This window comes from Vicugna pacos, chromosome 16 (genome assembly GCF_048564905.1).
Source record: "Vicugna pacos chromosome 16, VicPac4, whole genome shotgun sequence".
Taxonomy (NCBI): Eukaryota; Metazoa; Chordata; class Mammalia; order Artiodactyla; family Camelidae; genus Vicugna; species Vicugna pacos.
Window position 1 is genome coordinate 6531935 of NC_133002.1, and position 21748 is coordinate 6553682.

Consider the following 21748-nt stretch of genomic DNA (forward strand, 5'->3'; position numbering starts at 1 on the left):
TTAGTTAACCTGGGAACACATTAGCAGTAAATTACCAAAGCCATGCTCACAGGGACTATTAACCGCTTGGCCTTTAAAGCGACATTTCAGTTTTTTTCCCTTGATGGAAAAAATAAGCAAAAATTCTGACTTTTTAAGTAGCCATGGAGACATTTATTTTCCCTTTGAAAATTGGTAAATTCTGCTTCTCTGTGATTGGTGAATGAGCTTGATAAACATGTGGCAGTTCTTGCACTTCTCCCTATAAACTGTCTCCCATCTTCCTTTCCTCTTGCCCTCCAGCCTGTCTGCCTTGGACTCTGCTTTGCCACAGCCTCTCTGCTGTTGGTTGATGCCTCACCTGTAACAGTTCCCAGAGCCAGCCTGTGGTACAGCAACAGGCTCTGACTAGGGTGGCAGCTGAGGCCTTGGGCTTTCCTGATTTTTTTTTTTCCTGCTCGGGCTACAGAAAGTATCAAGGCTCAAAAAAGGAAAATACGGAATTTACAAAACCGAGTCAGCTGACAGAAAGAGGGCTTTTCGGTTGTAAACGCTTGTTCTCACAGTGTAGTTTATTCTCTGAGAATATTTGTGAAGTTTAAACATTTCAACAAACATGTGAGTTTCCGCTTGGAAACAAAACTCTCGTTTTTAAAAGCTGATTGGAAACCTGTCAGAATGGAACTCCCATTGTGCGCTGGGGACAGAGGTTAACAACAGCACCAGGGGCTCCCAGGCCAGTGCCCTCTGGCTTTGCGGTGGTCAGCGCCCCCTGCTTACTTAAACAGGCTGTGCTGGCAGAGCAGGTCCGTGGCAGAGCTGAAGTTCAGCATGGTTCTGTGGAAATGCTGGATCTTTCTCCTCACCTGCTTCATGGCGGGGGTGTTGCACTTGGACTTGAAGGTCATCTGCTTCAGAATCTTATCTGTGAGGTAGTGCAGCCAGAGCACGTTGTTATGGGGGTGGTATTCGCCCCAGCAGTTGTTGTTCTCCTTCCTCATTAGCCTGTAGATCTCAAACTGGTAGTCACCTTCTCCCGTAAACAGGTCCTCGTCCGTGGAAATGTCACAGAAAACCACGATCCCGTCCCGCTCCAAGCGAGACAGGGTGTAGTCAATGATGTTGACTTGCAGCCCACGGGTAGGGATGGCGCTCGTCTGCCCGTTGAGGGTGTAATGGAGCTCTTTGAGGCTGGTTTTCTTTAAAAGCACGTTCCCCCAGTGTAAGTCTCGGTGCTCAAAGTGCAGGGATGCCTCCGCCACGGCGAGGGACGCAGTGATCTGGTGTAGGATGCTCTTTGCAGTGGCGATGGAGGGCAACTTCGTTCTCATCTGCTCTAAGTCGATCCCTCCAAACTCAAATTCCAGCACAATGAACAGCTGGTTGTCCTCAAAAAATTCAGGCCGGTCATTCGCAGACCCTTTGGCTGAGTTATAGCGATCCCAGGCTTGGAGGAGCAAGGGAGGGTAAGACCCTTGAACACAGTGCACCGAGTTCAGCCCAATAAAGCCATCTGTGCGGTTGTGTGCCTCATTCGACAAGAGGCTCAACTCTTTGGAGATGATGATCTCAGGCAGGATTTCCTCAAAAGTTTTTTGATGAGCTCCATTGACTAACTCCGGCCCCTCAATAGCAATGATTTTTAGGGCTACAGGTGTGTGATTAGCAACTGTTTGAAACACTTCGCCAAACACCCCTTCGCCAATCTTCTCACAGCATTTCAGTTTTTCTGTGGACAGGCAATAGCTGAAGGGGACAGGCCCCTCCTGATTGCATTCCCTGTAAACCTTTTCTGCATCGGATGCCTTTTTGTCCGTGACATGTAGTATCTTTAAGGGGGTTAGCAAATACATGGAGGAGGAGTGCCAAGGGGACAGAGCACTGTTTGTTCTGTTCGTGACAGGAGGGTTTGAAAATTCTGATATGAAGGACTCAGAGAGAGAACTGGCAATGGTGGAGGTGCTGCACAATTTTGACACAGCAGTCACGATCTTCTTCTTGTGGAAACTGAAGGAAGCCCTGGCTTTGGTCCAAGAGCAGGCATTCTGTACATGAGTCAAGTCCTGGGTGATAAATGAATCTTTTCCCATCTTTTGGCCCTTTTTAAACTGCTGGTGATGGAGGAGGGAGGTATCTGCTGTCTCCTGATGCTTCCTTTTCCTGCTTGGCCCAGTTCTCTCAGGCCTGTTGATTTTCCCAGGTACAACACCTCCCCTGCACCCACGGGTCTCCTCATATTCCATCTGGACAGCCCCTTGAGACCCAGTCTCTCGACAAGAGTCCTGGCCTGTGGCCATTTTCTTACCCATGCTTGATAAACCTGGGCTCTCCAGCCTCCTTCCCACTAGTTCCCTTTTACAGCAGGACTCCCTCATATTCTTCCCATCTGCCCCAAATTCAGAATCCTCAGGATTTCCTGAGCCCAAAAAGCTAAAGAGAGCTGACCTGAGGCTGCCATGGGCTTGGTGGGCCAACCTGGTGAGCCTGCCTCCTGCTGTCGCTGCCTCCTGGGAGCAGGGGAGAGACGCCTGGTCCACGGAGGCTGCTGGGAGCGGGAAGCCGCTCAGAACTTCAGAGACTCCATCCAGAGAGGCGGAGGAGTTGGTACAGATGCTGCATCCTGGCGCTGGGGACCCAGGGCCGGGGCCAGGAGAGGCCGGAATGCTGAACAGGGAGGCACTGGTGCCCAGCTCGCCGTCGTCCCTGGTCTGGCTGCACACACTGAGGTCCGGGCTCAGGCGGCCCGGGTTGCCTTCGGGGAAGGGCGGCGGTCCGAGAGGGCCGCAGGGGGTGCTGCACTTCTGCCGGCACCGCGCTCGCAGCCTCAGACGTCTCGGGGTCGCGATCAGACTCGGCGGGTCCTTGGAGAGTCGGTTGCCAGCGCGCCTCCGCGGCCGAGCCACCGGGCTGCCGGGGAAGTCGGGGTCGTCAGGATCGTCAGAGGCCGCGGACTGCGAGCGGCCGCCCCCGCTGGCGTCGCTGCTACTGCTGCTGCTGAAGAAACGTTTCCGGTCTTTCGGCGGGAACCACTGCACGGCTGCCTGGCCCGGCCGCCGCCACGGCGCCCCGCCGCCCGCAGCCCCATAAGTTCGGAAGAGCCGACTCCCGGGTCGCGGGAGTGACGCCGCCATGGCCGGCACCCGCCAGCTTGTTCAAATACAAACACCGCGAGACTTCCTCGAGACGCAGACGTGCCGGCCGGCCGGCCGGCCGGTCTGCCCGGCGGGTCCTAGCGCCGGGCCTCGCGCCTGCGCATTACAACGGGTGTCGCGGGATGTGGGAGAGGGCGGGTAACTATGGCGGCTTGGCATCCTCAGTTGTTCGCGGCCGTGGCTCTCGTTTCAGGCTCACACTGTGTGCACTCAGACCCGGGAGCGTGTTTGCGGGAGCGATCCGGTTCAGGTGAGCGCGGCCGACCCGAGAGGCCGAGGGAGGGAGGAGGGCCTGAAGCGGGTGACATGAGACGCCCGGTACTGTTTTTCTGAGGTATCCCCTGAAAGCACAGGCAGGGCGGTCCCAAAGCTCTCTTTAGCCTCTTGACCGGTTCACGTTTGGCAAGGATGCCGCTTTGCTCCAGCCAAGTGAGCGCGGAAACTGCGCACACCCTCTATTCTGGGCCCGTGAAGTGCTCTGTGTGCTAAGTGTTAAAATTCCCAGCTTTTCCACCCGTAAAGGGATTGTTCTAACATCCTTTTCCAGCTTGTGGAAGAATGGCATTCGGTGAGCTGTAACATCTCCTCGGATAAAGAAAATGTAACCGTGGCTGCAGAGCTCTCCTTCAGTCAATCAGAGCAGGTACTTGAGATTTGATTATCCTGCTGTTTCACTGGCACCTTCCCTAGAAAGGATAATAGCGTCTGCAGATATGTCCGAAACAGGTCTCTTGATCCACCTTGTTACCCACTTACTCTGAGTAACTTACAAGGGTAACTTACTCTAGTTACTTACCAGGAATTTGAGGAATTACTTTCGACTCCTCTCTTTCTTACACCCACTCTGTTCCAGAGCAAGCCCTGTCATTCTACTCCTCCCGCCCCCAAATATATTCTAAATCCACTCACATCTCTCCATCTCCACCGCTACTCTTGTAGGTCAGGTCGCCATCTCTTGTTGGGTTTATGGCAACATAACCCATCTTGCTCTGCTCATCTTGCCTCTGCTCTTGCCATGCCCTCCAGAAATGTTTTAACAGCAAACATTATGCTACTCATCTACTTAAAAAAAAAGTTGGAATACACTCAGACTAAAATTCGTACTTTTTCAGTGTTCTGCAAGGCCCCCTATGGTCTGGTATCTGCTTACTTCTTGCCCTTCATCTCCTGGTACTCTCCCCTTCCCTGCCTCCAGCTTGCCAGTATTGTTCTGACCACAGGACCTTTGTACTTGCTGTTCCTTCTGCATGACACTGCTCTTCCACATCTTCTTGTGTGGTTTCTTCTTATATTTTAGCTCACATGTTACCCTCTTAGAGAGGCCTTCCCTGATCACTTATGCAGAAGTAGGAACTCCGATCTAGTTTAATGTCTTGCAGTGATCCAGGTAAGAATGATGAGATCTGAACTGAAGAAGTAGCAATGAGGTTGGAGAAAAAGGGACAGGTGCAAGAGAGGCTAAAAAAGAACTGTCAAGAACTGACTTGGGGTGGGTGGATGGGTGGGGGTGTGGTGTGAGCTAAAGGGTAAGGGAAAAGTTGAGGTATAACTGCACGTTTCTTGCTTGGGTAACTTTGTGGTTGCTGAGGCCATTCACTTGACTAAGGAATACTGGAGAAGTAACACGTGTAAAAGGAAAGATGGTGACTGCTGTCCCAAAACAGTAAGTCCATGTCTAAAATATGTTTTGTTTCCTCCCCATCTTATAGTTACCAAGAGATGTAACTGAGCTGCAGATCCTTGGTGAAATATCTTTCAACAAGTCTCTCTATGAGGGGCTGAATTCAGAGAACCACAGAACTAAGGTAATCCCTGGCTGTTTTCTGGTTTTCTGGGTGTGTCCTGGGAAAGCTGTGTCCGGCCTCAGAGCCCCTGTACTGGCACTTGGCTGTTGTCCTCTTCCTGTTTTCAGTCTTACTGCCTTTGATCTTGATTCTGCTACCACCTACCTCTGTGACTTTGAGTTACTCAGCCTCTGCCTCAGTTTTTCTGTCTCTGAAATGAGGTGATTGAATAAGAGGCCTCAGCTGAGTAAGTCTAAGTGGAAATAGCTAGGCAGTAGTCAACAGCCATATATACTTTGATTTGAAGATTTTTTTTAATTTCCTGTGAGAAATTATTATTTTGTATATATTAACCCTCTTCTTAGTGTGTAGTAACTGTTCAGTTACGATAGTGCACAGTTACGGTACTCAGGGATGTATACGTCTTTTATAAGTCTTAGACTAAGTACTAGAGCTCTTGGGTTCATTTTGTAGAAATATGACTGCAAGTCAAACTGACATCTGTGATCTGTGGGCTGACTGCGCTGTGTGCCACCCTGAGTTGTCATCCTTGTTGACACTCACCTCAGCCTGCTGCTGGCATCAGAGATGGTCCATCTGTGAGCTCTTTGGTTAGGCCTGATTCCAGATCCAAGAGAGAATCAAAGGTGTGAGACTGGATCGCTAAATACTAGGTCCTCTGATATCCTCCCTGGACGAGGAGAAAGGCACAGTTCTCTATACATGTCAAAAATAACATTTCCTTTTATTTTTAAGTATTTCTAACACAGAAAATGATACAGAAGAAAGAAAAGTGCCCCATTATCCTATTGCTCAGATTTTTTAGAAATAGAAAAGCGAGAAAATTCAAGCTTTACAGAAAGATCCCAACTAAAAAATAGTGGTTCCTTCACTCCCCATGCCCTCATTTTCTTCTGTCTTCCCAAAGAGGGCTACTGTTAACATACACATTCTTAAATCATTTATTTCCCCCTTTTGCTTACTGGTGCTTTTATTCCTGTAGTGTAGATTCCCCATAATTATTTTCCTTTCTTTAAATTTAGTATCTGAAGCAAAGAATTTAGTTTCTGGTAATAAGCACCTGACTTAGAACGAATCTACGAGTATAAATAGCCTTGTATCCAAGTGCATTTCAGCTGCAAGTAAGCGAAAACTCCCACTAATGTACCATAAAGTCATCTGTTGTTTATCTGAGTGAGGGAGGTGGACCAGGGCCAACGGCCTGGCTCCTTTGAATACCGTGTGCTTTTATCTGTGTGTTGGCAATGCCTTCCCTCGTGGCCAGCACAGAGTTTCCACTTCTCCCAGTGCTGTATTTTCACGGAATACAAAAGCCAAGAGGTCAGCAACAAATGGAGTTTTTCTTCATCTGCCTCCCCTTTTCAGGGAGGAAGAGTTTCCTAAAAACTCCCAACAGGTAATCTCCTTGCATCTTATTAGTGAGAACTAGATCTGGTGTCAATCACTGACCAAGGGGCATGGCTTTGTCATGATTAGCTTAAACCAGCCATTATTTCTGAACAGAATCTTAAAGGAGAGAATGGCTACTGGGTCGGCCACCACCAGTGTTTGCCAAAGCAGTGGTGTCCTCGACCTGCTTCTCCCTTCACCTCTACCAGAACAGATCTGGGGCACTTCAGGAAACTGTGGGTGTAGAAGAGGAAAAAGGGAAGAGGCTTTGAGAAATGGGAGCATTTCTTCTACTCAAATCTGTCCTGTTAACACCACTGTCATCTGGGGACTTCCTTCCATTAATTTCCTAAACCTCAGGTTCTCAAGTCCTCCCCCACTCCTCCCCACTTCACTCTTTCCTGAAGGAGAAAACCAGCTCCCTTCCTGTTCCTCCATCTCCATTGCTTTGCTCCCTCCCTATTTGCAAGGGAGGGTCTACCCTACGAAGTGTTTATAACATCATTGAGAACTCAAAGGTAAATTTGTCCAGCCTTCCACCCCATGCAGAAATTCTCTCCAAAGCATCCCCGACCTTGGTGCTTAAACACTTGCATGAAGGGAAGTCAGTGTTTTGGGCAGGCAGAGACATCGTGATGGCCCTCTGGCCCCACTTAGGTCCTGGGAACATGCTCTGGCCATGGACTGTGTGCTGGCCACGACTTGGGAGTGCCTTATCTGGGTCTCACTTGGGAAGCACGTCCCCTGAACTCTCCAGCTGACTCCTATCAGTAAGAGGAAGCTCAGACTTGAGGAATGGAGAGAGCCTTTGGACGGTGGTGCTGGGGTGGCTTCTCATGGGAGAGCTTTTCAACAGTACACATGGATGCCATGTTGCATTTATTATCATGCCTCTGACGTTAGTCTGGTGAAAAGCAGACTGTATCTTTGTCATGCATCTCATGTGGGAAAAATGTCCCATCAGTCATTAGGCAAGATCAAAAAGAGTTGTCAGAACAGAGCTGGAAGGGACTTAGAGATCATTAAAAAATAGGTCATCATTTTGAGATGGAGAGCTTGGGGCATAGCTGGATGTGGAATCTTGATTTTCTGTCTCTCAGTGTTCTTATTTTTTTTAATTTCACGTAGTCTTTTTTTTTTTTCTTCAGTTTTCTTTTGGGGCGGGGGAGGTAATTAGGTTTATTTACTTATTTTCAGAGGAGGTGCTGGGGATTGAACCCAGGACCTCATGCATGCAAAGCATGTGCTCTACCACTTGAGCTATACCGTCCCCCCAAATTATTTTATTTTTAAAATTTTTTCAGGCCTTTTTTTGTGAGGGAAGGTAATTAGGTTTATTTATTTATTTACCAGAGGTACTGGAGATTGAACCCAGGACCTCGTGCGTGCCAAGATGGACTCTACCACTGAGCTGTACCTTCCTCCCCAAGTCTCTATAACCTAGAGACCTTAATTCTTTGGGACTCTCTGTTAAACTGTCAGAGACTCCATAACAGAAGGTCACAGTCTCCTGGCAGACTTAGCTCTTCTAGATAAGAGACTAAAATAGTTTCTATAAAGTATTTTGGTCATAGGATAATTTCCCTGTGCTCTGGTTTTTTGGTGTTTTTTTTTGTTTTTTTTTTTTCCTTCAGTGTTTGTTCTCTTTGCTTTCGAGGGTTCTGTTGATAAATGTAGCTCAGAGATTTTTTTCTCAGCCGGTTCCAGTTTCCTAGTGAGCATGTCAAAGGCATTCTTTATTTCTATTATGGCTTTTTTTTTTTTATCTCTAGCATTTCTTTTTGGTTCTTTGTTAGGATTTCCATCTCTCTGCTTACATTACCTGTATGCATGTTCTTTGTCTTTGTTCTTGTGTGCTGTCTACTTTATCCATTAGAGCCCTTAGCATATTCATTGTAATTGTTTTAATTCCTGGTCTGAAAGCTGGACATGATGTACTAAGTAAAAGGAACTGCTGTAAATAGACCTTCAGTAACATGGTGAGGTGCCGGGAGGGAAGCGTTCCATCATTCTGTGATTAGGTCTCAGTCTCTTAATAAGCGTGTGCCTCTGCACTGTGACCAGTACAGCTGTTGATGTTTTTTTTTTTTTTTCCGAAAACAGAACAGCAAAAAAATACCCTTAGGATGGCTAGAGTGGGCTTGAATTAGGTACTTCCCTTCCCCCGGGACAGTTAGGCTCTGCTAATACCCAACAGGTTAGGCTGTGGTTAACTAGTTTCCCTTGAGGGCAGGCCTTGTCCTGAACGGAGTTCTCTGGCTTATTTCAAAATGATTCCTTTTTCCCTTCTCCTGAGGGAAGCACGAATGGTTTTTTTTTTTCTCCAGTGTTTAATGGGGAACCTGGTTAAGCCCCTGGAGGTAAACCTCACCCCAGTGACGGGTTCCCTGGAGTTTGTAAGCCCCAGAGTTGTCAGCAGTATCCAGCGGTCCCTCCCTTGTAGTTCGGGTTTCCTGCCCAGCTGTGGCGACCCTCTGCTCTGTGTTCACCTGACTGTCTCTCCACTCGGGGCAGCAGTTTCCCTTGTGTCCTCCTTTCATACGGATCCAAGAAGAGTTGTTGATTTTTCAGTCTTTTCAGCTCTTTACTTGTTAGCATGGAGTGGTGACTTCCAAGCTCCTTACACATGAAACTGGAAACCAGAAATCTCATTAGATAATTTTAGACGCTGCATCAATGTTTAGCTTTTGCTTTAGTGTCATCAGCCTTGATCAATACACTGAATGCTGCCAGGTTCTCATATTTTGCTCCGTAAAATAACATGTAGAATTATTTTCTCATTTGGCCTTACCCGATTTATCGGATGATCTTTTTGTCTTGTTCCAGATCACTGTCATCTTCCTGAAAGATGAGGAGGCATATTCCCTGCCTCTCATCATTAAAAGCAGTGTTGGTGGCCTTCTGGTTTTGATCGTGATTGTAGTCATCCTAGTCAAGGTCAGTTCCACTTACGGTCATAAAGGCTCTGGTGTTGGGCCCAGTTCTCCTTAGGACCTCCAGCCCCTGACTTCCAGCAGCTACCCTGGCCTGGTGGCCACTTTTCCCTCTTCCTTCACCCGCACACCTGTTGAGACAAATAAGTAAGAGAGTTTCTGTATGAGAAAGACAAAGATCTAATTGAAGAGATTTTCCCAAAACAGATCTGGCGTCGTTCTCCTGTTTAAATCCTTTCCTTCCCCTGCTTTAGTGTTCAGACTCTTTCACTGCTTTTGAAGACCCTCCACGCTCTGGCTTCCACCCATAAGTTCTTGCTTTTTTCTCCAAGCACATTGAGCTGAGTAGGTTCGTGTCTCTGTGCTTGCCGTCAGGCTCCCTACACCCGCCTCCCGTGCCTGTTCCCTCTTTCCCTCTGGCTCACACTCTCCCCCTAAAACTCAGCCCTGGAGATTCTCGAGTCCTCTGAGCCAAGTTCCATGCTTTTCCTCTGAGCTGCCCTCTAGAAACCCTTCCAGCCGGCAGTTGTCACGCTGTCCTGTAATTATTTCTCTTCCCACTCGATTCTGCGTTCCCTGATGTGGGAGGCTGTGTTTAAGCCCTTTCTGTCCTCAGCCTGGTAGGCTGAGCACTTTTACATAAATAGAGCCAGTACAGCTGAAACTGCAGCACTTTGCAGGACTAATTAGGTTAAAAAGATTAAAGCGCTCTGGGGGTTCAGAGGAAGGTGGAAGATCTCTTCTGACTGGGGACTGAGCACCAGGAAAAGCTTGTGGAAAAGTCTCGAAGGATTGGATTATCAGGAGAGATTCAGAAGGAGCATGAGAAACAGGGGCCATCTTGGCAACAACCAGAGAAATGGTTTTCTAAAACAGGTATCTTAGGCCTGTAATCAGGCTTCCCTTCTTCGTTTTTAGTGTGGCTTTTTTAAAAGAAAATACCAACAGCTGAACTTGGAGAGCATAAGGAAGGATCAGCTGAAGTCAGAGAGTCTGCTCGATGAAGAAAATTAGGACCGGCTTCTTCATCCGGTGGGAGAGTATCTGCCAGTCCCTGAACTTCTGGAGACCTGGTGTCCTACTGGCTGCTCTTCCTTTAGGGTGATGGAGAGCAGGAGCTAACAGATCATGGAATGTTGTTTTAAAACCATACATTGTCCCCAAAGTGTCTGTGCATTGTGCGAAAAAGAAACCGGGGAAGCATTTGGTATTAAATAAAGTTACACTGTTTTCTTTACAGAAGCACCTTTCATACGTAAATATGATATACTTTGTGATTTTTTTTTTTTTTTTTGCCAAGAGGAGGTTATACAGCATTTCTCAACCATATCTGCCTAAGAGTGCTTTTTTCCTGCTGTTTCTGGTAACACCTCTCAAAATACCATTCCATGAATTACATCTCGGGGGGGCAGTGGTTGAAAGCAGTTTCTAGTCTGGCAGTTTCAGGTCCTCAGATATGGTCTGTTATTTCAAGTAAGGCCACAAAAAAGCACCTCCAAAGCAAATATAAAGGGTAGAAAAACAAAGGTCACCAAACAGGAACAAGGGGGGAAAGAAGACCGGGACTGTGTTCCGAAGCGTCACTTCTGTTGTGTCTGAACATGTCTGTTTAACACCCGTGCTGCCCTCACCTGGCTTCCTGCTTAGAGAGCTGCTGAGGTGGGGGGGCGGGGGGCCCCCCGACCCTTAGTGAGTGCTGGCCTCAGGAGAGCGCGCTCGTTCGCGGGAGGGCGTGGGACCTGGCCTGGGAGTTGGGGGCACAGAGATTAGGGCCTAGTCGCAGGCTGGTGTTGCTCTTAGTATCTTATGTTATTTAATTTATATGCCCCATGCTGTTAAAACTTGACCATGTCACCCCATTCCCAGCCCTACAGTGGCACAGTCTTTGTTTTTGTAGGTCATAAAAGTCAGTGCAAAAAATTAAATGGTGCAGGAGTATACAATGTAGAAATCCCTTGATAGTCTATGTCTAATTCAGGTGGTTTCATTATTATTTCTTTTAAATTTTAATTTTTTCCTGAATTTTAGGTGTATATAAGGTGTGAATTAGGAAATTTAACCTGAGTTTTTTTTTTTTTTCCCCAGAAGCATAACTGATTTTTACAGCACCACTTGTTGAAATAGTTCATCATCTCCCCTGCTTATCCTCGCTCTCCCCGAACGTACTACAGGGGCTGGAAGGCTTTAGCCACTTCCCAGACCCCCTTGCAGTGGGCTCTGGTTAGCTTTTGCAGTGAGAGGCACTTGCATGAGACGGGAAGGAGGAGAGGTGGGAGAGGGCTTTCTCCTGATTCTGGCAGCGAGGTGGCAGCAGATGAGGGTGGGCCGCCGAGCGGCAGTGTGGTGGGCCTGGGCTCCGGTGGGTCTGGGTTCCGGTGGGTCTGGGCTCTGGCCCAGGTGGTGGCTTCCCGCATCCCCTGACCTCTGGGCAACACCAGCCCTCCCATTTTTATTTTCCAGCCCTCCCAACAAATTTGAAACTGAACTCCCGGTATTAAGTCCCTTTCTGTTTAAAATATCTGGAGTGGTTTCCGTTTTCTTGAAGACCTTGAGTCTAACTGTCTTATTCCAAATGAATCACGGTTGTCTGTATCATTTATTGAAATGCTTACTGATGATTTGAAGTTTTGCTGAAACCATTCATGAAATTCATAGATGGTGTATATTTAATATATGTGTGTGTATATATATAAAAACATCTTGGACATTTAGTTTCATCCCACTGATCTGTTTGTTCCTGTACCAGTACTACAGTTGAAGGAACCACATTTTTTTTTTAACTTTATACAAATGATAAATTCAAAACAGCACATAGGGGTCTAAAACATGAAAAGTAAGTCTCCTCCTTCTTTCTCACCTCTAATGCCTCTTTCCAAAAGCAACCATGGTTAATGGTTTTTTAGGTTTTCCTTCAGAATACTCTGTGTACACACCAGCATAAACTTTTTAGTGGAATTAGATTGTAGTGTTCTGCCCTGGCTTTTTCATCTCATAGACTTTAGGAAGATCCTTCAACACCAGAACCTGCAGGTCTATCCCTTTCTCTTTAAGTGCTCCATAATTTACTGTGTTATATGTGGATATGTCAGAATTTACGTAACAAGTCCGTACAGGTGGATATTTAGATTGCTTCCATTTCTTTTTTTATTACAACGAAAAGGTGTGATGAACATCTTTAAACAGGTATCCTGGTGTGCTTTTCAAGTATATTGATGGTTAAATTCCCTGCACAATTACTGGCTCAAAGGTTATGTGCATTTAAAATTTCTGTATAGAATGTAACTTGACCTCCAAAAAAGTTTTTGCTGGTTTATACGCCCACTTAGAATATACATAAGTGCCCTTGCCACCACTGGGCATCCTCAGATTTTAGCTCTTTTGCTAATCTGATCAGTGTAGAAAATGGTATTCTGTTTTTGATGCTAGTTTTCACTTTAACTTGGCAGTAAATTTTGATATCTGTTAGGTCATTTTCATTCAAATCATTGATTATATTTTTTTTTAGGTAATTCTTAATATCAGCTTTTCAGATTCCCAAAAGAAACCCTTTGGTGTTTTAGTTTAAATGTCCACTTGCTGAGATTTTTAAAAGCACACTACAGCAAGATTTTGTAATTTTCTTCAGAGAGATCTTAGTTTACAAAGACTTCAGTTTCCATCTGTATTATATTTTGCATTTATATTTTTTATTGCTACTTTGAAAAATACCTTTTTTTCCCCTTGACTGATTTATACAGAGTTTGTATTTAGAAAAGTTGGTTGTTTTGAATGTTTATCTTATCTGCTACTTTACTGGACTCTTTTATTTTCTAATAGCTTGTCTATTGATTCTCTCGAATTTTCTAAGGAGAAATTCCTATCTGCGCATAATGGTACTTTGGAGTCTTTCTGATATTTATATATTCCCCCCCTGCCACCGCCCTTATTTCTTTGACCGGTTTTTGTAGAGCTTTGAGAAGTTAACTCTGCCTGACTTTCATGGGAGCTTTGCATACCCTCGTCTGCCTGCCCTCCGGGCATTCCTGGGGCTCAGTTGGGGTTCCCCCACCTCTCACGGAGCCCCTCTCCTTCCAGTCCCGCGTGATCAACCTTCCTGTTGGTGGGCAGCCACCTGCTTCACTGGTGTCATGAGTTCCTTTCTGTTTTGACTCCTCTGTTACCCGCTCTGTTGTCCATTGCTGCCACAGGCTTCTCCTCTCACAAGTAGACCTCGTTTCATTATGCTTTGCTTTATTGCATTTTGCAGATGCTGTATTTTTCACAAATTGAAGGTTTGTGGCAACCTAGTGTGGAGCAAGTCCATCAGTGCCATTTTTCAAACAGCGTTAGCTCACTTCGTGTCTCTGTCACATTTTGATAATCCTTGCAGGATTTCAGAATTTCTCATTATGTTTGTTTCGGTAATCTGTGATTTTTTTTTAATTGAGGTATAGTCAGTTTGCAGTGTTGTGTCAATTTCTGGTGGCCAGCACAATGCTTCAGTCATACATGAATATACATATATTCGTTTTCCTATTCTTTTTCACCATAAGCTACTACAAGATATCAAATATAGTTCCCTGTGCTATACAAAATAAACTTGTTTATCTGTTTTATATATACCAGTAGTATCTGCAAATCCCAAACTCCCAATTTACCCCTTCCCACCCTCTCCCCCTGGCAACCATAAGTTCGTTTTCTATGTCTATGAGTCTCTTTCTGTTTTGTAAATAAGTTTGTCTGTCTTTTTTAGATGCCACATAAGTGATATCATATGCTATTTGATAATCTGTGAACTTTGATGTTACTACCGTAATTGGTTTTTTGTTTTGTATGTTTAATTAAGGTCTGTACACTGTTGTTTTAGACAGTGCTGCTGACCAGACTACAGTGTAAGCGTAACCTCTCCATGCGCTGGGTAATCAGAACGTTCGTGGGACTCGCTGTATTGTGATGCTTGCTTCATTGCGATGCTCTGGAACTGAACCTGCAGTATCTCTGAGTTACGCCTTTGAAGGGAAAGAAAGAGATGAGTTTGCTCAGATGTTTCCCTGTTGCTGGGCTCAGGAGGTGTGTCCAAGTTTTCATTATTATAGGGGACTTGCAACCCCTGCTTTTATACTTCTTTTTATTGCCAGTAAGACCCCACTCCCATTGTAACGATCAAGCCTTCCATTGACCATCTAGGAGCTACTGACTGACTGAGCTGATGTGATCTGACTGGTGTTAGACCAGTGCCGCTGTAGTCAGGAGACTTCATAAACGGCTAGTCTGTGAGGAGGAAGAGACTTAAATGGAAACACGGTTAGATTGTGCAAATCCGTGTGCTGTGGCTTGAGCCAAAGCCTCATCTGTCTTCTAAAAGATGCCTCTCTGGTGCCAGGCCTTTCCCATTTCCTCTGCACCCTCCTCTGCCTGGGAGCAGTAAGTGCCAAAGCTTGAGTAGATCCCAGGACAGTGGGTCACGTCACAGGGCCGCTGTCCCGGCCAGGAAGGGACTAAGATGGGGCCAGCTGGACACGAGCGTGGGGAAAGTGCCCCTTGTGGTTTCTCTGTTTTCATTTCCCCTGTTACAGGCTAGTGAGTGCTGATTCAGATAACCTTTTTCTCTCTCGGTAACATCTGAACTGTGAACTGGACTGTTGAGGGGTGAAATAAGCAGATGGGAAGATCTACATTGGTCAAACTGTTTAGGCCTGATTAGATTTTGAGAAAGGGGCATTCCATTCAGCCGAGCCCAGCAGTCTAAAATTATCTGCACTAGTGTATTTTTCCAGGCACACCATCTCTCATGCCTTTACAAGGAGGGATATTTGCTTAAGATCAGGCTTCAGGTATTTTGGGTCTCCTAGCCACAATTATATCCTTGCAATTGTGCTAGAATTTGACCATAACTACGGACAGATCTAATGAATGGTATCGAGGGAGCCTGCATCACTCCAGGAGGAGCAGTTGTTCAAATGTCAGAGTTCAGGAGGTAGCTGGATGCACCTAAACACAGTTCTCAACTGCAGGTGACTTTGTTTTGGTTAGTGCAAGGACACTTAGAAAAATACATGTGTAACACATAGATGTACTCATGGTAAAATCAGAGGAAAGAGTGAAAACTTGCCTTAGTCACAGCCTTGTCCCCCTTTAGAAGCTGATGCGTATTGGTTTAGCACGTATCCTTCCAGGCCATATTTTGTGCTTTGGTAAATATTCACATAGGTACACAGACAAGTACATAGGTTTTGGGGTTTTGTTCATGTGTGTGTGTTTTACATAAATAGGATCATATATTCTCCCATTTGTGATCATTTTCAGGGAGCCGGTGTCAGAGACAAAACGCTGCTTCTGAATGCGGGGTTGGTAGCCCTAACCTCCCCCTGATAGGTTACTTCTTTTTGATTGTTAGCAAGACCGTGTATTTTCCCACGAGATGAGGTTTTTTTTTTTTCCCTCTATGCTTTACTTTTTCTTTATTGTCTGGTTAAAAGGTAGCCCCAGTGTTTTCTCTTTAGCCCTGTCTGAACTGCACCATCTTCTGGGATAGAAGAGGTGCGTTTTTTCCCTCTGAACTTAGGAGTCTCAGGGCAAGTAAGGGTGATTTGACTTAGAAAGAATTAGGGAGCAGTGTGCGCTCCAGAATGGGGGAACTGGTTGTGCAGATTTGCTGATGGGTGTTTAGCAGCCGTCCTCATTGCTGCTGGTGGGCTCTCTCAAAGAGGAACTCTTCCTGAGTACCACAAAGAAGACAAGACCACAGTGCCAGCCTCCGGGGGAGCCAGCTGGAGGCTCAGCTTCCCCCTCCAACTCCACGTGAGGCCAGGATTCTCCTAGGACCCATAGCCAGCCTCGGTCCCAGGGCAGAGCAGTCAGGGGGTTACAGGTGTGACGTCTTCCTTCTAGCGATGTCTCATCTCTCCAGGGCCTGGCAAGGGGCCCTGGGCCAGCCCTGCCCAGGGTGTTGGCGGTTTTCAAGCTCTTGGCCTTGAATTCCTGGGTTTGACTAGTGTCCTACTGTGGGTTAATCTTTCCTGTCTGTAGAGCGGTGAGGTCTGAGACTGAGGTTGGACTGCTGGAATGGGAGAAGACACCACTGGCCCACTTCAGTTCTGCAGACCTTTTAGATTTCCTAATCTAGGAAAAGGCGACCAGCCTAACTCCTGAGTTTCTACACTGGGACTTGGGTCCTTTGCCTCCTGGACGAAGAACTCACCAGTGGATTAGCTAGTGAAGGGCACTGGTACCTCTAGGTCAGAGGCTTCTAACTTTTGTGTGTGTCTCGGTTCTTTGGCAGTCTGGTGAAGTCCAGGGACCCTTTCTCAGATTATTTCCCAACATTGTTTGTGAAAATGTTCAAGCATAAGAAAAATTGAATTTCACAGTGAACACCTGGCTTCTTCCATTAACATTTTACTCTGCTTGCTTGATCATGTATATTTTCATCTTTCCATCCGTCAGCTTGTTTTTAAATATATATAAGCTTATGAAGAACCAATTATATTGAAACACATGATCAGAATAGTAGAAACATTTTATGATCTAGAGATACATGTGCTGTTTTATTAATGCATTAAAGCAGCAGGTGTAATAACTGCTTCTTTGAAAGTAGTGATGAACTTAACATGCATTTTGAGGTATCTGTGATAGCTGTAATGTGATGGGAAAATATCTGGAATTTCTATTGGCGTTAAGATGCAGGTACTGCTAATACTCCTATGGTTTGTTGCCTACATTCATAATTGCAGGAAATGTTAAATTTCAGATGAAGTGCAGTAAAAATAAATATGTAGCATTTTTTCCATCCAGCTTCCCAGACCTATTCTATATACCCTGGGCCATTTAATAAAAGCGCGTGTCCTCCCCGGGGCTTTATACCTTTACACCTAATCTTAAGATCAGTCTGGGCAGCATTAGCTGCTTTCAAGGAGGAAACAAGTTGCCTGAGACCGCAGGGCTAGTTTAAGGTAGAATCTCCAGGTCTCCTGTTTTCCCACAGAAGCTTCATTAGTGAGTGGGCAGGGCGGGGGTGAGTGGCAGCCCGGGCTCGGGGGAGGCTGACAGACTTTGTCGCTGGTGGAGGAGGCACGGGTGGAGCTCAGCTCCTCGGTGGGTTGCCAGCCCCACCTGCTAAAGGCACCGACGCTCGAGCCCGGCTTGGGCCTGGGAATCTGCTTTTTGGGAAAGCACCAGGTGATGTTTTGGTGCAAGAGCCACACCCTGTGAGAAGCTAGGTATGAGAGCAGGGCTTGTTCATCTGATGACACTTAGACAAGGGGTGGCCCTCAGCACAGACTCGGAGTCTTCATGACTCAGAAGGTACTTCCAGAGACAAAATTAACATAATGCTCTGGTAGAATTACCTCTGTTGAAATCTTCTAGAAATATACACTCAAAAATAAAGGCTTAGTCACTCTATTCTTGACACTTCAAATGTGGGTAGAGGCAGGGTGACCAGGAATTGACCTTCCCTCCCTCCGCCTTGTCCCCCCAGCCCTCCCATGGGTGACCACCTACCTCACATCAGCCCGTGGTGCCGAGTGGTAAAGCCTTTTCTGCCCTCTCAGCCCTGTATGACCTAGGAGCTAGGTGCCCTGCTGTAACTCCCTGAAACGTGCAGATCCTGTTCTTTGGGAATTTAGAGAAGGAGAGGGACCCAGGAGGCCTCCATGAAGGAGACAGACCCCTGTGAGCTGAGCCTTGAAGCCAGGAAGTACTGAGGAGAGCCTGGCCTGAGCAAAGGCACGGGGGTTGAAAAGTGCAGGGTATGATCACAGGTATCAGCCCATTCCCCTGAGGCCAGTGTGTGTCATGGGGACTGTGAGACCAGAAAGGCAGGCGGGGACAGTGACTGCAGTAAAGAATAAGAATCTAGAAGGATTGAGTACAAGGAGCCGGGGGAGCCCCAGCCACTCATGTTTCTTACAAGGATGTCCCACTTGCTCTCATTTCATCACTGCCACGGTCCTGTGAACTCGGGGATGGATGAGAGCCAGGTTGTGGAGCCCGTGGGGAAGGAAACCCGTGCAGGGAGCAGGAGCAGGAACGAGATGAGCTTTCCCTTCCACGTTCCCTGTTGGAGCTGGCGCTGCTCTGTGGGCTTGGTTGACTCGAGTTTGAATCTTTGTCCTTCTCAGTGCCCATGGGACCAGCATTTGATAGTTTACTTTTTTTTTTTTTAAATGGGACAGTTTACTCTTCTGAAGTGATATCTCAGTGGAGTTTTTCCCCTGGTCACACTCACGAGTAACAAGTAACCACCCATCAATTACTGTGGGTCACAGAGATGCTGATGGACTCGGAAATGCTCCCCACAGAGACGGGCTTCCTTCTTCCTGTTGACTGTATTGGAGCAACATTAATAATGCACCTGCTATTTCTTAAATGGACCAGTAATGTCTATTAATGGAATGTGTTTATCATAGCAGGACTCCTCGAAGCAAGAGGAAAATTAAAGGATGAACTGCTCTGTGAAACCCTTTCTGTGGCATGCCTTTCCCACTCTTGTCCTTTCTGGGCCACGCACGGTACTTAGGAGTCTGAAGGAGGACTCTCCTTGTCTTGTGATGACTTCCTTTTGCGCCCTAGGACAGATTCAGTCTCCTGTCTCAGGCCCTGCCTGAGCCCACCTCTCCTCTGGGGTGGGGAGTAGAACCTCGTTCATTAGGTGTAAGTAACCTCTGCTCCAAGAACCACAGGATTTTATGGGATTTGTGTTTTATTTATTTCTAGTTTCCTTCCTTTAATTGTGAAAAAAATGTTTTAAGTTCATTTTATAATTCCCCATCACCTCACTGCAGCTGCCTTAAATCATCCAACTAGACAGTCCTGTGCACCCGGTGAGATTGGTCAGCCCCTTCGCTGCCCTTTCCTGCAGGTAGACAGCACTCACTAGTGTGAAGCATGATGTGGACTCCTTCTGGGGAGGAGATGGAAGGGGCTTTGACGACTCTGAGGAAGAGCCATTTGCCCCCTGATCACCTGACGCAGGGGCTGACAGTCCAAGGCAGCCAGTCAGTTCTCTGCATGGCAGGGTGGTGCTCTTGGCCCTGGCAGCTGTGGGAGCCAGTCTGAAAAGGCTACAAACTGTACAATTCCAACCAAATGACATTCCGGAAAAGGCAAAGCTACAGAAACAATAAAAAGATCGTGGTTTCCAGGGGTTTGGGGAGAGGGAGGGAGGTAGGTAGCGATGAATAGATGGAGCACAAGGGATTTTTAGGGCAATGAAATTATTCTATGTGATACTATAGTGGTGGCTACATGTCATTATGCATTTGTCAAAGCCCAGAGAATGTACAACATCAAGAGTGAACCCTAATGCAAACTATGGACTTTGGTTGATAATAATGTGCCCATGTGGGTTCATTGATTGTACCAAGTATGCCACATTGATGAGGGATGTTGAGGGTAGGGGAGTATATATGTGTGGGTGGGGAGGGCTATGTGTGAACTCTTTTCTGCTCAACTCTGTTGTGAACCTGAAACTGCTCTAAAAGAATAAAGTCTATTAAAAAACAAAACAAGACAAAAAAAAAGTATTTCTCATGTGGTTTGGACCACGACCCACAGGAAGAAATACATTACATGTCACTCTGATTTTCTGCTCAATTCCGTTGTCAACCTGAAACTGCTCTAAAAGAATAAAGTGTATTAAAAAACATGACCGAAAAAAAAAAAAAGACTATTTCTCATGTGGTACCACGACCACGACCCATGGGAAAATATTACATGTTACAGTGTCATGTGCACACACTCATACTTTAAACAAAGTGTCACAAAACTTCTACCTTTGCTTCCTTAAACACACTCTGATATTTGCTTTTTGTGGATATGCTGGTTGGAAACCCAGTAAATTGATGTTATGACCCACTGATGGGTCTGGATCTCACCTAAGAAGCTGTGAGGGAGCCCACAGGGAGGGGTCTGGCCCCGGCCCTGAGAGCCACTCTTTCCCCTTGGGATTGTCCCTCACGTGGTCTCTAAAGCTTCAGGGGAGTTCTGTCAGAAACTGCAGCCTGGTCTGGGCTGGGCCGTGAGGGCTTCAGAAGGAGCTGCCCACACTGGAGGGCAAATAAGAGCAGGGCCCCTCCTCTGAAGCCGGAGGGGCAGTGGTGACAACGACAAGCGTTTCAGCCTCTCCAGCAGCAAAGGGCGGGTGCTCAGTAAAGGCGTGAGAAAGCAGAGCAGGGGAGCGTGCTCTGGTTTGTAGGCTGTGACCTGGAGCCTCAGATGCAACACCTGCAAAACCAAAGCCCTGGTCTCTGGGGGATCCCCCCGCAGAACAGACAGGCCCAGCCACACTCCCTCTGGGGAGTGGAGAGGCCCAGCGTAGCACCATCCCACGTGCCGCTTGTGCAAGGGTGGCGGGTCCTGTGGGGGTGATGCTTTCCAGCCTGGACCTCTTCTCCAGGCTGGACTGCGAGACCCCGAAAAGCCACCTTATCCTGTGGGCTCTTTGTGACTGTGATGCCACTCCACTAAGGCTGCATCTCTGTGCTGGAGAGCTGTGTGAGGGAAGAGCTGGCGGGAGAGTGAGGAAGGGAGGTCCGGTGACATCCTAAGCCTTTCCCCCAGGATGATGTCAGCTTCCAAAATCCCCAGTCATGACTGGAACAGAGTGGCAGCTAAAGTCCCCTCCCTGTTTAAAAAATCAGGCCCAAGTCACTCACTCAGCAAGTATGTACTGAACTATTATATGGCAGGCATAGCGGTGAGCATGGGGCACAGAGATGTCCAAAGGCAAGGTCCCCGCCCTCCTGGAGCTTATGGTCTTTGTGGGGGACACAGTCAATAAGCAAATGAGATCAGACCCAGGAGGGACAGGTGCTCTAAGGGAATAAGAAGAGATAATGGGATCAAAAGTGATGGGGTGGAGGCTGCTTTTGGTGGATGGTAATAAGAACAGGCCTTTTTAAAGCAAATGGCATTTGAGTTGAAACTGATGAAAAGTTACAAAAATCTGTGCTTCTGAAATGACTGTTTGAGAGCAAAGTACAGATTCCCAGGCCCCATCCTAGTCTTAAGAGAATGAAAAAATTAGGGGCAGGACCCAGGGATTTGCATTTTTCTTCCAAATGATACACACACTCACCCAAACTGGAGACATACTGCCCTGGGGGTTTTACTTTGACAGAGGATCATACCTGGTGAACTTTAGGGTCCCTTGCTACTCCGGACTCCCAGAGCCTGTGGTTCAGGGAAGGGAACTTCTCCTTGGTGTGGGAGGGCCAGGCTTGGGAGAGGAGCAGGACGACTCTGCAGGACGGCAGGGAGTGAAATGCAGAAAAGGAGCGTGCACAGCCCAGCACACACATGCACACACGCACACGGAGCTCACCCAGGAGTCCTCCTCTCTGTGGTCGTCCCAAGTTCCAAACCTGATCTCCTCTGAGAAGCCCTCATCTTGGCTCCCACCGCCTCTAATTTCATTTCACGTGTTGCGAGGGTTGCAGCTTTAGCAGCTTAGATTAGGTCCACCTCTTGCTTTGGGAACATTTCAAACAGTTGGCACCCGCCCTCTCTC

The 21748-nt window shown here is 46.9% G+C and overlaps 2 protein-coding genes and 1 non-coding gene across 5 annotated transcripts in view; 1 reads left to right on the top strand and 2 right to left on the bottom strand.

The window, feature by feature from the left end:
- LOC102546106 (integrin alpha-E) overlaps positions 1 to 11969 on the top strand; it is a 51818-nt gene extending 39849 nt beyond the window's left edge. For 2 of the 3 annotated variants that reach the window (XM_072940317.1, XM_072940319.1), the window contains 5 exons: positions 3325 to 3381; positions 3679 to 3774; positions 4841 to 4936; positions 9152 to 9262; positions 10177 to 10585. In XM_072940317.1, coding sequence (XP_072796418.1) covers positions 3325 to 3381; positions 3679 to 3774; positions 4841 to 4936; positions 9152 to 9262; positions 10177 to 10272 — 456 coding nt within the window. In that variant the 3' untranslated portion in view covers positions 10273 to 10585. Of the gene's footprint in view, positions 1 to 3324; positions 3382 to 3678; positions 3775 to 4840; positions 4937 to 9151; positions 9263 to 10176 lie in introns of all 3 variants that reach the window. The other variant, XM_072940318.1, reaches the window with a different exon arrangement.
- LOC116283612 (serine/threonine-protein kinase haspin) lies at positions 131 to 3167 on the bottom strand. The gene has a single exon (XM_031685161.2). It carries the CDS (start codon positions 3108 to 3110, stop codon positions 756 to 758), a length of 2355 nt encoding a protein of 784 aa, XP_031541021.2. The 5' UTR covers positions 3111 to 3167; the 3' UTR covers positions 131 to 755.
- Positions 7523 to 7596, bottom strand: TRNAA-UGC (transfer RNA alanine (anticodon UGC)). The gene has a single exon. It is a non-coding gene; the product is annotated as a tRNA-Ala (tRNA).
- Positions 11970 to 21748: the final 9779 nt, after the last annotated feature.